This window comes from Pimephales promelas, chromosome 22 (genome assembly GCF_988280905.1).
Source record: "Pimephales promelas chromosome 22, fPimPro1.hap1.1, whole genome shotgun sequence".
Lineage (NCBI taxonomy): Eukaryota > Metazoa > Chordata > Actinopteri > Cypriniformes > Leuciscidae > Pimephales > Pimephales promelas.
Window position 1 is genome coordinate 29,905,008 of NC_142790.1, and position 14,715 is coordinate 29,919,722.

The 14,715-nt window shown below is 38.9% G+C and overlaps 2 protein-coding genes across 2 annotated transcripts; one reads left to right on the forward strand and one right to left on the reverse strand.

Annotated features, from left to right (window-relative positions):
- Positions 1-497: 497 nt before the first annotated feature.
- LOC120467832 (uncharacterized) lies at positions 498-2,802 on the forward strand. The gene is made up of 6 exons (XM_089125747.1): positions 498-602; positions 700-884; positions 1,155-1,309; positions 1,470-1,933; positions 2,055-2,251; positions 2,423-2,802. Exons 1-6 carry the CDS (start codon positions 587-589, stop codon positions 2,630-2,632), a joined length of 1,227 nt encoding a protein of 408 aa, XP_088981873.1. The 5' UTR covers positions 498-586; the 3' UTR covers positions 2,633-2,802.
- Positions 2,803-7,241: 4,439 nt separating this feature from the next.
- LOC120467774 (diamine oxidase [copper-containing]) lies at positions 7,242-13,349 on the reverse strand. The gene is made up of 5 exons (XM_039656264.2): positions 13,233-13,349; positions 9,609-11,153; positions 9,168-9,456; positions 8,937-9,069; positions 7,242-7,688 (listed from the first exon to the last, which is right to left on the reverse strand). Exons 2-5 carry the CDS (start codon positions 11,143-11,145, stop codon positions 7,419-7,421), a joined length of 2,229 nt encoding a protein of 742 aa, XP_039512198.2. The 5' UTR covers positions 11,146-11,153; positions 13,233-13,349; the 3' UTR covers positions 7,242-7,418.
- Between the last annotated feature and the right edge of the window lie 1,366 nt (positions 13,350-14,715).

The window sequence follows — 14,715 nt, forward strand, 5'->3', positions numbered from 1 at the left end:
AGTTAACACATCTTCCTTAGTAGTTAACAGTAGTGAAGAAGTAGTTAATGAAGAATTACCTATTAGTTCGTCAATAATTCCTTATTAATTCTGTAGTAAGTAAGATACAGTATTCTAAAGTTTTACCAAATATCTTAACAAACCATACATCAACTGAAAGCTGAACAAATTGATGTATTCAGCTTAATTTCCCAAAAATTGACCCATGTGGCTGCCTTTGTGATCCAGGGTCACATATTTAAGCTGTGTACTAGTGAGTTAATTCAAACTGTGGTCAAGATTGATATGGTTATTATAAGATTGCCTGTAGATTTAAGCAATCGTGCTTACCATTAACGAAACCGCAAATGAACCCACACCACATAAACCTCCGTTACTCAAGAGGCCCCCAAAAAAACGGAAGTTCAAATTCAGTTTCTTGGGAAATTATTCTCTCTTAGGGTGGAGGCAGCAGGATCGTCATTCAGTAGCTTTAGTATAAAAGGACCAGATATCTTGTTCTCCAAATCACTTTGGTAAAGCAAAGGTAAGCGAGTTTTACCAAACAAAACTGTTCTGCGTCAAGAGAAACTCGAAACTACTAAGGATGGCTGATAGCAAAAGCAAGTATCATCTTATTTCATCAAACAGATTTGAAAACAATACCAGCCATAAATGTGTGATATTTTCAGTCTGCAATATACAATGTTATTTCACCAGTGGCTGTGTCCCAGTGGAGCGCGGAGTTTGTACAAGATCTTCTCCCGGCTGCCCAAAAGACGGCGCTTCTCTACCATCTCTCTTACCTGTGCCTGGCCAAGTTCCCCAGCCTGGAGAGGATCATCAGGAGTCGCGCGGTGGAAACACGGCTTCTGTTCGGCTCCTCTGAAGCGACCATGTTGAAAGTATCCATCCATCGAGTCGTTTCAGAGATTCATTGAAAAATGTGGTGATGTACAATGAATATAATGAGAAAATGAAGCTGTTTTCTTACTTTTGATGCATGTAAAACAGTCCTCCAAGACAAAATTAGGAGTCTTTAAAGCATAATATTTAACGCAGCAGCAGCAGCATTAGGATCAGCATTTCAGAAAGGTTCACTGTACAAATACAGGCAATAAGAGTTCTGAATCAGTGTGACTGTAAATTCTAAGATACTTGTCTCTTAATTCTAGTGTATTTTTACCAGTGAAAACCTGGTTCAGTTGCTGTTTCCCATCTTGAAGACAGCCGTGGAGAGGAATAAGCCGACTTTGGCGGTCAAATTACTAAAAAAAGCACAATCCTGGATCACAGACATTATCACTGATGTGAAAGAGATAGTGGAAAAGTAAGACTATTTTCCTCATGAAAACATATTTTAAAATGAAATTTTCTTTCACACGCCACTGCTATAATCAGGCAAAACATATTTTTTTACGAAACTTTTGCACTAGTTACATTGTTATAAAATGCTAATTTCAGCGCAACATTTCTTCAACATTGTATAGGTATGATTTACACAACAAAGATGTAGTATCGGCCACCAGTGATGTTGTCAAGGAAAAAGATAAGACAGATAAAAATATTACAGCACAAGACCAAGAGTTGAAGGAGATTGAAATAACTCTGAATGATTGGAAATCAAAACTCCAGAAAACCACAGCAGAGCTTGCTGATAATGAGAATAAGATAAGCAGCAAAACTCAAGAGATTCAAGATTTTGCCAGGTCCATCTCTAAAACAAGCAAAGGCCTCGGCTTCTTCGCTGCATTCGTTCCGTTCATCGGGCCACTTGTTCAAGGCATTTATAATGCTATAAAGAATCCTGGCCAAGCTGAACATATAAAGGCTCTTGAAGCTGAACTGAATGTCCTCATCTCGAATAAGACTGATCTGAAACGGAAGCAGTGGGAGGTCGAACTCCAGATCATTGACTGGCAGATGAAGGCTGCCAGAGCCAGTTTTAACCGGAGTGAGTCTGTTTTATTTCATGTTTAAAGTAAACTTACCTGACAAGTCATGCTTAAGAATGTGCCAAGATTCAGGTCTAGTTTAAGACGGGGCTTGTTGAAACCTTTATTTCCCCTCTGCAGGCTCCATACCCGACCCCGTCCATCTAAATCAAGTTCAGGAAAGCTTGTCACAAATTCAGACAATTCTGATTCAGCTCAAAGACTTCTGGGAGAAAGTTGGTAAAATGCTGGTCAACCTGGAACAGAAAACGTTTGTCGGAGAAGATCTTGTCGAACTAAAAGATACATTTTTTTACACAATCGAAGTGGCCACAGAGGTAAGATTCACGTTCACATGATCACAAGAACATTTCCAGTGAGATATTACATATATAAATATATTCTTCTCTTTTTTATACCTGTGGGAAGGCTTGTTTTGTACCCTCCTAAATGTCCAGGCTTTACTAAGGTTTCGTCTAATGTGACGTGTAAATGCTTTAATTCCACAGGCTTGGAGCCGTTTTGGTGCAGGCTGTCAAAGAGCATCTGCCATCTTTAAGCTCCAGACCAGAGATGCCTACAAGTTTCTGGAGGTCAATCCTTCCTCTCTCTCTGAGGATCAGTGGGAAATACGGTACGAAAGTGTAAAGAAACAACTGGAGAAAATAGACGTGCGAGAAGCTGTGATGTCCTCTAATACACTTGCTCTTTCTGAATGATCAGAGCGCTGACACACACGAGTCCTCTTTGAGTTTTCTGCCTCATGATGCTGTAATCTGGGATGATGATGATGTTTAGCCTAAAAAACACTGTACTTGTAAACCGCAGAGTTCTGTAATCCTTTCTACTAATGCCTAAAACACTCTATATACTCATATCCATATGTATCATCTCTTTATGAGCTCTTGCAAAAAGACGATGAATACTTCTATGAATAAAGCTTGATAATATCATCATTATTGACTTGTTTTTTTATTTTTTTTTAAATAATTGTACATGTTTTTTTATTTTATTTATTTATGAAGTCATAGAGGGAACCTGCACTGTAAAAAAATTGGAGTAGGATTTACTTGAAAAAACCTTGCTAAACGATCTCACTCAGAAAATGCTAGTAAATTTACAAAGATTTGCCAAGTAAAAACCTAAACATATTCATCAGTAGCTTTAATTAGAAATCTTTAAGTTTAATTTACTTGGAATATGGAATTAAGTCAACTTTACAAAAAATAAGTAATTTTAACTCGGCTTGTTAAAGGTTGATTAATACTGATTTCCCTTGCCTTTGTATTGCATTTCACTAAAACAATAATCTTGAATTTTTTTATACATATAAATTTATATCATTTATAAACGTATAATTTATATATACATCATGTCAGACATTAAGCCTTATGTGAATGCAAACTTATGTGAATGTCAATACTTGGTAGACAATACACAACGGCATTTGATGGATCATTTTTGTGTTTGAATGTGTCGTTTTGAGCAAAAAATTTACTCGAAATGTCACAAAATGGCAATTTTGTGTCAAAAAAATGATAAAAACAGTGTAAATACAGCTGGAAACCAGTGAAAAATGAGCTTCATTAATTATTCAAGGTCCAGTGCATGATGGGAACCCCAGTATCAGAAAAGTTGAGTAATGTTTACTTAATTTTATTGAGTTGATATTTACACTTTCATTTATACTCGCTTGAATTAAGTATTGATATGGAGTTTACTTAGTTTTTTAAATTCTTGCCTGAACTAACTTTTTCAAGTAAATTACATTGGGTTTTTTCACTAGTATTTACTTCACCAAAAAATCATTTTTTTACAGTGTGGAGGTTCCCTGAGCACAAAATGCTACATTTGTTTAAAAAATTTTTTTTTTTAAAAACTTGCAGTTTTTGTATTATTCTTTTAAGGATTAAGATAAGACGATGAATATATTGAATTAGCAAGGACCTACCATCCAATCGATGAAGCCATAAAGCTGACACAGAGGTGTGTATAATTAAAATTACAGTTATTATGACTGTTAATATTATTACTTTTTTCCTTAAAGTATAGCATATGAAGAAGGATAAACGTACAGATGTGATGAAACTGTTAGTAAATCAGTGAGTTTTCACTAGATGTCAGTGTTTCCTAATTCAATTCAACAAACCAAGATGAACGTGTAGTTCAGTGTAATGTGTCCCTTTTCAAGAGTTGTCTGTAATACTAAATATTAGATTTGACCGTGTGTGTGTGTGAAAGATAGTTTGTGTGTGCATGAGTGTGTGTGTGTGTTGAGAGAAACTTGTTTTGTAAGGATCATTTGTGATGTGACGTGTGAGTTGTTGTTGCCATGGTGAATTTAAAGAATGGAATCCCTGCGTTTCAGTCTCTGTCCTGCTCCATATAGACCTCTTTAACACTGTAAACTCTGAACAAACAGTTATATAGAAAAGAATGTATTATTGGTCACCGGCAGTCACACATGCTCCCACTGAGGACAAATCAGACTAATATTGATGTATACCAGTGGTTTCTCAACTGGTTTGGCTGTGGGACCCACACTTTCACATGGAGATTGAGCCTCGACTCACATTTATTTCTCAAAAATGGTTCACACAAACACACAGAGACACTTTAATTAACATGCACATATTATTGTAAGAATATCTTAAATAAATAGTATAAGGTATGGTTATTAAATAGCAGTCCCAAACTAGATTCAAATAGGCCTATAATATAAAGTTATTAAGATGATACGTCCTCAAAAATATAGAAAATAGCACAAAGTGAAATCAAAAGGGGTATTTTGGGTTTAGGTTACAGAAAATAGTTAACAAATACACAATACTAGCAAAGTGTAATGGGTGCTGCTGATCCTAAAGAATAGAATGAAAATCATACTTGCATGCAAATCATTCCCAGGTAACACACGACACCACCAGGCAGTTACATAATTCATACGTTTTGGCAATTTCTGCATGCTCGTGATTTCATTTGCACAAATAGTGACGTAATAGACGAATCCGGCGAAACTACCGGAAGTAAGCGGGCGCCATTACTGAGCTGTTGCTGGGTAGCGTTGCGCCATTGCCTTCTATTGTTTTAGTTGCAACTTGCGTCCACTGGAATAAACAGCCCGCGATTTACGACTGTCACTAACGTTACAACGTTAGCCCTTGTATAATGTCGAGTGGGTAAACAGTTTCTGTTATAAATTGTTTCAATGGTGGCAGTAAAATTTCAATTTTGAAGAGAAAACATTGTGAATACCCCGGGTCGACTGCCCCTGTCTGGAGCCGTACGGTTTACACAGATTTCCTGGGCGAGTACAAGACGCGGACATTCGCGTATAATAACAATTATTTAATGACATAAGTAAAAAAATATAATAAATGTGTGATATAGTGATCAGCAAAATCTCCTCTCTTGTTATTTTTTCTATTCAATTAACATGCTATGGTCATTAAATGGCTTTCCTGAGCTGAATGTAAAGTTATGTGACATAATTGTTCTCCTGCTGTTATATTGACCTCTTTCCATGGTTTAAAAACACTAATTGGTCGATATTGTGTATACTTTCTAGCTGTAACGTTACCTTACCCTTGCCCGTTGCTATGTAAAAATGAGATAAATAATGGACACAAATGAAAAACATGAAATTGTTTATTTGATTTCATTTATTTATTTATTGTTGCCAAATGGACAGATCTTTTTTTAGTTTCCTCGGTAGCAAACGTTAGCCTAGCTTGCTTGCCAAGCTATTTTCATAAATAATCTGTAAGATCGTTTGTACCTTCATCTGTGACTGGAGGCCAATGTCTAACATCATCAACCCAACAAGTCTGCCTGGCTGTAGCTGTCATCAAGGGTGCGTTATCACCTTATCTCCGAGGTTTGTTTACATACCGGTGCATATGTCTATGCCGGTGTAACAGCTCAGTAATGGCGTCGCCACAAGATGGCAGCCTACACAAGAACGCTCGTCGGATTCGTCTATAGCGCGCGCCTCCAGATTTGCGCGCGCAATATTGAACAGTGACGTCTGACAGGACAGGAAAGTTCGTTTTTCTGAGGTGAGTGAGAGACTTTTTATTTCGAAACAAGATACGAAAATAACGTTATACTTATGGTAATGATGGCACTGACTTATCGCCCGACCACATCGTTTTTCTCGTATTAATCTGAAGCATTCGCGGACGTCTTTCAAACTAAAAGTCTCGCTACCAGTTGTTTACATCTCGCAATGTGACTTTTTATAATAATTATAATGTCCAATTCTAAGGAAAATTCACAGGCATCTCACAATTATGACTTTATAACTTGCATTTGAGGGAAAAAAGTCTGAATTGTGAGATAAAAATGTCGCCATTACCTAAAAAAAAAAATTCTTTGGTGGAAACAAGCTAATAAGAATAATTTTCCTTTTAGACTAAAATTGTAGAATAAATGTGAAGATAATGTACGCTTATGAAATAAAATATACTTGTAAGATCATTTAAATACACTACATGTATAGAATTTGGTGTTGGAATGTAGTTTATAGTTTAACCATGTATAGTTGCAAATACACACAATTCTTTTTGTATTTTATAAAGATAATTATATATATTTAATTCATTATTTTTATATTTTTATAAATTGTTTTGCAAATAAAAATATGTGACTAATAATTATAATCAGTCTGATTATTGTATGATTTTGATCATGTGTATCAAATGAAGCTCTTTTCCCCTCCAAACCTCTTGTAGGTTTCCTGGGAGACCCTGCAGGTGAATGGAGGACTGTTTGCAGAGAGAAGAGAGTCTGTTTGCGTAAGAAGCCTGTTTCCCGCTCATGCTCGGCCCATATAGGACAGCTGGATCCATGCGTTTGCGGATACAGCATCCTGAATCCTGGATGTTCTCTGCCGGTAAGCCCCGTCCATGGATACATCCCTCTCACTTACGGATTTCAAGGGTACTCACTTCATCTCACAATGCGGTTACCATGACGACCAGTATAAACACACAGTGTCCTCAGTACATGACATGATTACACATTCACATTCAAAAACACTTCAGCAGGTGTATCACACGAAAACTCGTGAAGTAGTGTTATGAAAAATTATTGAACTGATTTATTATCATCACTAGTAAATTTTTTAAGTAATATTTAAAAATATCAATATTACATTTATGCTAAATATAATTTAGTATTTTTCTTTTTATTTATTTATTTTATTTATCCTTTATTTAACCAGGTAAATCCCATTGAGATATCACTATCTCAGCCCAGGGAGACCAGATCAAGTACTGAATTGATTGTATATGAATTGAAATCGGACAATTTCAGAGAAAAACACAAACCTTTCTGAATTGTGAAAATATTTAATGTCAGACAAAGATACAGTTTTCATAAGCTTAACATTTATGGAATTTGACGTTGATTTGTTCAGATTTTTGACACAATTAGCATTTAAATTCATAAACTCTGCTGTTACAGCACAAAAACACCAACGCAACATGAAACGAGCTCGGCCTCTGTTTAGACACCAGCGTATGTGCCGTTATAGAAGAAAGGCTTGTCTGAGACACAGTGACCTACGACCTCTGGAGTCCACCTCTGAACCTTCGGCTGGCCCTTCTCATCGGGCCGCACGATGACCGTGCTGCGGGACGCTAGCGAGGGGTCCTCGTCAAAAAAGTTGAAGGGACGTAGGAAGAATCCCACCGAGTTTCCTGGAGTCGCTGTGTTGGGAATGTCTTCAGAATGAGGAATGTGTAGGAATCCCACCGTCACCCAGGCAACCAAATCCTGCAAAGAAATATGCAATTGTCAATTGTGCAATTTTAGATTCTGGTATATTTATATTTATCTAGTATTTGAGCTATTACCAATCAGGAATATTATCTTAAACTAAAACTATTAAGATAAATTTTTGTTAGTCTGTATAACATAAGATATAAAACCTTAAAGGGTTCATGGTGTGAGAAATCAAACTTGCTTTGATTCTATGACATAAAATTTAACATGCTGCAAGTTTCATAGCTTAAAACTTTCTCATTATAAAAAAAAGCATTTACTTAATAAAGCTCCAAAAAAAGGTTCATTTTGATGTTGCAGGATCTGTGAACGCACAAATACATTTGCATATGCCCGCCTCCATAGGAAGACATTGACGAATAGTTATACATCATCGCACCATAGGCCACGCCCACTGGTATTAGGTTGTTCTGATATTTGCCTAAACTGGTGAGCTTCGGGACAAAAGCAAAAAGCCATTATGATCACTGTTGCTGTCTACACTGATAGAGTATACAGATGTGTGTTCAGCTTCTTACATCTGCTGACAACAGGACAAATGGAGTTTGATCGTTCAGTTTAAACAGCTGGTTTGCGTCTCTGTAAAGATTTCAGAAGGATCTCAGCTTCGGAAAGAAGTGGATTTTTTATTTTTAATCACGTCAGAGGATTATATGTTTGTAAGGAGCAGATTGTTTTTTCAACGAGGCAAAGTGTAATACAGAGTTTAGAAAGAAACTTATACACAAAACTTTATGAATATTATAAGTGATCAAATAAAAAATATGTCATGACCCCTTTAATGTATTTTTAGTTAGTTGCCAAGGTAACATTCAAAATGTTTGTTTTATTAAAGTTGAATTACTAAAATAAAAGTCAAACTGAAAAAAAACTGTGGACATAAAAAAAAATCAACCAAATTGACAAGAAATTTTGTTGACAACCAAATTACTAAAATTAAATGAAAAATATATATATATAACCTAATTAACAATATTAATAACAATTATAGTGTATTGATACTAAAATAACACTGCTATCAGTGATGTTGTTTATGACACTGAATTCAGTGGAATAATAAATTGATGTCATTCAAATATTTTTTTAGTTGGTACTAGTTAATCGTCATCACATTTTATTTATTCACCTGTGTAAACGCTGACTATGTTTACTTTTATTGCACGTGAGGACATGTTTGAGCTGCGCAAGGTCTATTTGCAACTGGAGGTAAAGTAATTCTTCAAGTCTCAATCTGTGTACCTGGTTAACAATGTTTTCATTGTTGCGAATGTATTCCTCAAAGGAAACAACAGGCTCCCACGGGTCATTCTGGGTGTAGATGCTAGTGCTGGTGACCTCGCTGTCCTTGTGTCTGGTTACAGCAAGTGGGTATCTGGAATCAACAAAATCATGAAGATTTGCTTACTAGTCACCACAGAATGCAAATAGACAAATGTTGTGAAACTTTTGCATTAATTTGCGAGAGCCTACCTTGCCCAAGTAATACCATTTTCTTCCCTCCAGCCCCGGGGCAAAACACTGTTACCATGTGAGTTGTACTGGATTCGATAGCCCTTCTTATGCCCCCACTTGTTGTTTTGATTGGGATTGTAGAAGTGCAGGTATTTGGGAAACTTCTTGCCAAAGCGGAAGGCAGCACTACGTTCAGTTTCATACTGTGTCCTATGCAGCTTCGATTGCAGGATGGTGTGTTCTGGGCTCCAGGGGTTGGTAAAGTTAACATATTTCAGATCAATGGATTCAAAGCTGTTGTCCCTCCCTGTTAAAAAAAACAGAGTGGGTCTTTCTTAAGTTAAACACATTATGCAATCGGCTCCAATGTACCATCTATTGTGTTGTAATTTGCACAGAGATCACAAAATAGATCAGATTGAGAAATAGAGTTCAGATTGCACACCGATAACAACTCACCCGCAATGTCAAGGTCCACTTTGTAATGAATTAGATGGGTGTGCAGGTTCCCGAGTACATAGTTGTAAACCCTGGTTCCATAGTTCAATCCGTTTTCTGTGAAGAACGTTGCATGGATGTACCCAGTCGCACTCACTCTAGACTCCATCACGCCATTTTGGTAGAAGACAAAGTCCCAGATGTAGTCGTAGTTGTACACGGTCGATGTGGTTCTGAGCACCAGAACGTGATTTTCCAAGCCTCCGTAGAAATTAAAGCCTCCTTGGAAGTTGCTATTGAAGTGTCTTCTCAAAGGAATCGCAGTGGTCATTTCAAAGATGCAGAGAGCGTTTCTGTAACGCACAGGTTTGTCCGTATCATAGTAATGGTAAAGGTCTACAAAATGAGCAATTTCTGGACAGTCGATCCCAGGTGCCAATTCATAATCCGAGGTGCCCATCGCCCACCCGGCGTCAATGTATTTGGTCTGCATGGCGGCCGGAGTATCTCCAGAGTAGAAAGCGATGGCTTCTTGCAGGCTGATTTCATAAGCAATTCTTTCCCCGTTAAAGCGAAGGTCAAAGATCTGCAACCCAGCCGAAGAGCGAACCCGATAGGCAAAAGACCATCCAGCGTATTCCACAAAGTTCTGATCCACCTGAAATCTGCGGCCTTGAGGTTCGACGAGCTTCGCTCCATGGATGTTCGTCCGTGTGTTCATGTGTCCACGGGGAATGTAAGTAGAGAAAAGATCCTCTTCGTCATGCTCCGGTAACTTCAATTTAGAGATCGTGCCTTTCTCGTACTTCTCCACAAGTTCCTCCACGCTATTGAAATACTGTCCGTTATACCACACCTTCTCCACAGTCCACTTATTGTGATCCAGGTCTTTGTGGTTAACGAGGACCTCGAAGCCCACGGGGTGGATGAAGTAGCCCTCCACAAACTTCTGCAGCATGATCCACGTACGCCTCTCTCCTGGCCCTAAACCTCGAGGAGCGATGTCCGAGAAGGTCAAGCAGCGGTCGGTGCAGTTGCCGAAAGTAAACCCGGTGCTCTCCTGCAGAATCTTGTTTGCTTTAGCTGCTACTTTCTCCAAAACACCATTCAGGTGCTCGTACTCCACCGAGGAGATCGGCCTCGACTCGAAGCGGATGAGGCGCTCGCCCTTATAAGTTTTCAAATGGTAGGAGTTTGGGTAAGGCAGGGGGCCAACGATAAACTCCGTTACGTTCGGCTCCATTTGGTTCCCAAACTGTACCACAACACGTGCCTGCCAGGACGGTTTCGCCTGTCCTCTGTCCAGCGCACGGAGCGCCTCGTGTTTGCGCGGAACATGAAGCTCCATAAGGAAAATGCTGTTCTTCTTGAGGGACTTGTCTTTCGCCGAGGTGAGGCCCAACTCGCTGCAGGAGTGGAGGTAGTCTCTCACGGCGTTCATCTCTCGGGGAGTGAGATCGGCAAACATCAAAGCTCCGTGTTGAGCCCATTCCCGTGTTCTTGACGAAGCGGAGGATGTTGCGAGAGACGCCAGGAGCAGAATCCAGGAGAACCACATCTTGGCCCCTGTAAAGTGAACAAGCAACTCTTAGAACAATTCAGGGGAAATTTTTGTTTATAATAAGCGCGCTAGTGTCCCCATTTACCTTAAACAGCTACACTCGCCATGGTAGTTCATCAGCTACTGCTTGTCGACCAGTTACTCAAACGCCAAACCAACACTAAACCGCCAATCGGCATAAAAATATTATTCTATATCTATCATTTCCACAACATGACATCATGCGTAAACATACACGCCAATTTCGAGTCAAGTGGCGTGTTATTTCTACGCATTTTGAGCTATCCGCGTGTATGCGTGTGTGTCTACGCCATTAAAGTCCGCGTGTCTGTACACGCCGTCAAATGTCCGCGCGAAACGAAGCAAAATGTAGATCTACATCTGGGGAGCGATCTTTTTTTTTTCCTAGGATGATAAGGGAACAGTCATAAATGCCATTAACCCCAGTGACGGTTAGGTTTAAGGATGGGGTTGATGGGGTTACAGTAATAACGTTAAGTCAACCGCGTTCATAAACACGCTGAAAAGCGATTATGCGTCTTGATAGCACGCCAAAAATGGAAATACGAATTGGTGTGTCATACACACGCTACTTCATGAGATCAGTCTGCATTTCCAACTCTATGACCACCAAACACTGCACACCCTCTGACATGATATGCTATACCCAGACAGCAAACTGACATTGAATCAACGTGGAAACGACATCTCTCATGACATTGAAACAACGTTGATTTTGCTCATCGAATTAACGTTGAACCAACGTCAGACGCGGCATTCTTCAAATTCTAAAATTGGTTTGCTTTCATAACGTTGAAACTTCGCGTTGATTTCATGTTGGTTTTCCATTAGTTTTGAAAGAATGTCTGACGTTGGTTCAACGTTAATTCGATGAGCAAAACAATGTCAGATCAACGTTGTTTCGATGTCATATTTCCACGTTGATTCAATGTCAGTTTGCTATCTGGGATATCTTTTCTAACTGATATGACTTACAGTTTGATCAAAATTCCCAAATATCCCATGGACTTACATTGTCTGTTCAAATGGGCCGAGACTCTTCAAAATCCAACTCTCAAAATGTATCTATCTGTCATGATCCTGGTATTTTCCCTCTCTCTCTTTCTTCCCCGGCTGCCACACACACACACACACACACTCACTCACTTACACACTTTCAGCTGTTCCTCATCTCCGTATGCGTTCAGTATCTTCGTTTCCACAACTCTCTTTCTCTCTATTTGTAGTTCCCTTCTCTCCTTTGTCCTCTGTCATTTTGTTAACTTTGTACGTGATAGTGATGTTAGCTATCTCCGAGTCTTGTCTTGCCCCATCTGGTCTTCATTGCCTACTCGTCTACATTCATTTGTGTGTTTGTGCTAACTTGTGCTCTGCCCATCTCTCCTGCTACTGAACGCTGAGATTGGTCCCGTGAGTACACCTGTCTATGGCCACCGCTGTTAGCCTTCGCTGTTCTCTTCTACGGACCTGTATTTCCTGGTCTCGAGCCATCTCCTGCTTATATTCAGTACTATTAAGAGAATGTCCGTTTGCCAGCCTATGCTGCCAATTGCCTAATTTCTATAAAACACATTATTACCTGCTTTCACTTTGGGGTTCTCTTTCTCAGCTCTGACAATCTATTTGTCTATCTATAATCAATCAAGTACATAAGTATTTCAATCTAATTTTAGCTGTGAATCAATGTGTACTTTGTTCAGAGAATCTGTACCTAATTATAATAATAAAGATACAAGGATGGCGTGAGCCAACACCTTTCTCTTCCTCGGACTAAGATGAAAAACATAACCATTATGCTGTATTTAACTACCCCACAGTCGGGCTGTTTTGAAGCTGACGTTGATTTTCTGCCACCCAATAAGCTGTAGCATTTTTCATAGTCGTCTTGTTTTCTCTTTGGTTCCGTCTAGTCACAATCTGTTTCTAACATTTTATACTGCGATTTAATTGCACTCTTACGTAACCCTCCGTTGCATGAAGGTCCAGTGACTCACCTTGCAATTAGAATAAAAAGGAACGACAAATGATAACGGCACATATTATAAATCAATGTATGAGCTTACCTTCGGTGGCTGTTTCAAGTTTGCAAGCTTGATAAATGCCCTGAAAGCTGCTACAGCTGTGATGTGTTGTTTCGATCAGCCAGTGGGTGCAGTGCTCTTCTGAATCTTCTGTACTGCTCTGATATTTCTGCTTTTATCAGCCACCCACTGCTCTTGAATGGAAAGTGATTGGCCAGCAGAAGGTCATAAAACTTCAGAGGAACAAAAGCAAGAGATGACACTGTGTGTGATTTTCATCAGTTAACGGCACTGTAAACACCCGTGGAGGTTTAATGGTCTTGAATGGCCGATAATGGACGTGGAATTGGCTTTGCAGTAGGGCTGCCATGATGTTATATTTTTCACACCAGGGTTATTGTGGCCAATTCATTAATAATTCATTAGGCCGTGTGTCCACCAAAGCATTCTTCCACGCGCCTGGCGTATGTTTTCAATTGACTTTATGCACAGCTGCACTACTTCCTGAACTTAAGCCAGCTCCTTTGTTTCCTGTCTGCCATTATTGGCCAAATTGATTAGTTCAGGTATGCCTGACCTCAGTAGTCACGGCAACAATAATCAGACACACCTAAATTTATCAAGCTTGGCCCCGTTGTGTATCATCCTGGTTGCAGTTCCATTATAATTCCACTGGGGGTGATCGCGGGCGAGAGCAGAATGAATGGGAGTCTATGGGGCTAAACGGCTAAATGTGTCTCTTTCACCTGCTTGTCGTTAAATTAACATCGATTTTATTGTTAATTCCGCAAGTTCAATATAGATTATAGGCCAAAAGTCGAATGAACGAGTACTTATGACCTTTTGATTTCTTACAGGTGGCCGGAACAACGGCAAATAAACACATAGAGGTTTGGAACAACACGAGGGTGAGTAAATACTGACAGAATTTTCATTTTTGGGTGAATTAACCCTTTAAGGTATTTTTAAGGCAAGGAAAAAAAACGTTTAAATATTTCATTTTGGTGATCAAAGATGAGTTGTAAGGGTTTACTATTGACTACAGGGGGACTTTAAATCAAACACTGATGTTTATGGTGAATTGTATATTTATAGCTGTTTGAAGAGAATAATAACATAAAAAGGAATTTAAACAAAAGCCCAGATGCAGAAACTTTACAATGCAGTTCACATGTTAAATCAGTACAGCTCATTTACACATTTTCAATGGGAAACAAACATTTGCAAACATTTTCTGACAGCTGTAGTGAATTACATTGCGAGACTGATTGGAAAGACAGATAATGCTGTTACTGTTAGTTTCACACCAGACAAAACCATCTGAAATGAAGTAGGCCATCATGTAATATGAGGCTGTTCTAGTTAATTATTAGCTTGTGCCTTTCATAATTCTGGCCTGCAGAGTTTAATAACAAACACTTCAATCCCCAAAGCTGTAATCTGTTATCAAGTACAGTCTCCTTCATTTATACAGCGCTTTAGAGAACGTCGAGTTTCACAGCAGCGTTACAGTGATAACAGGAAA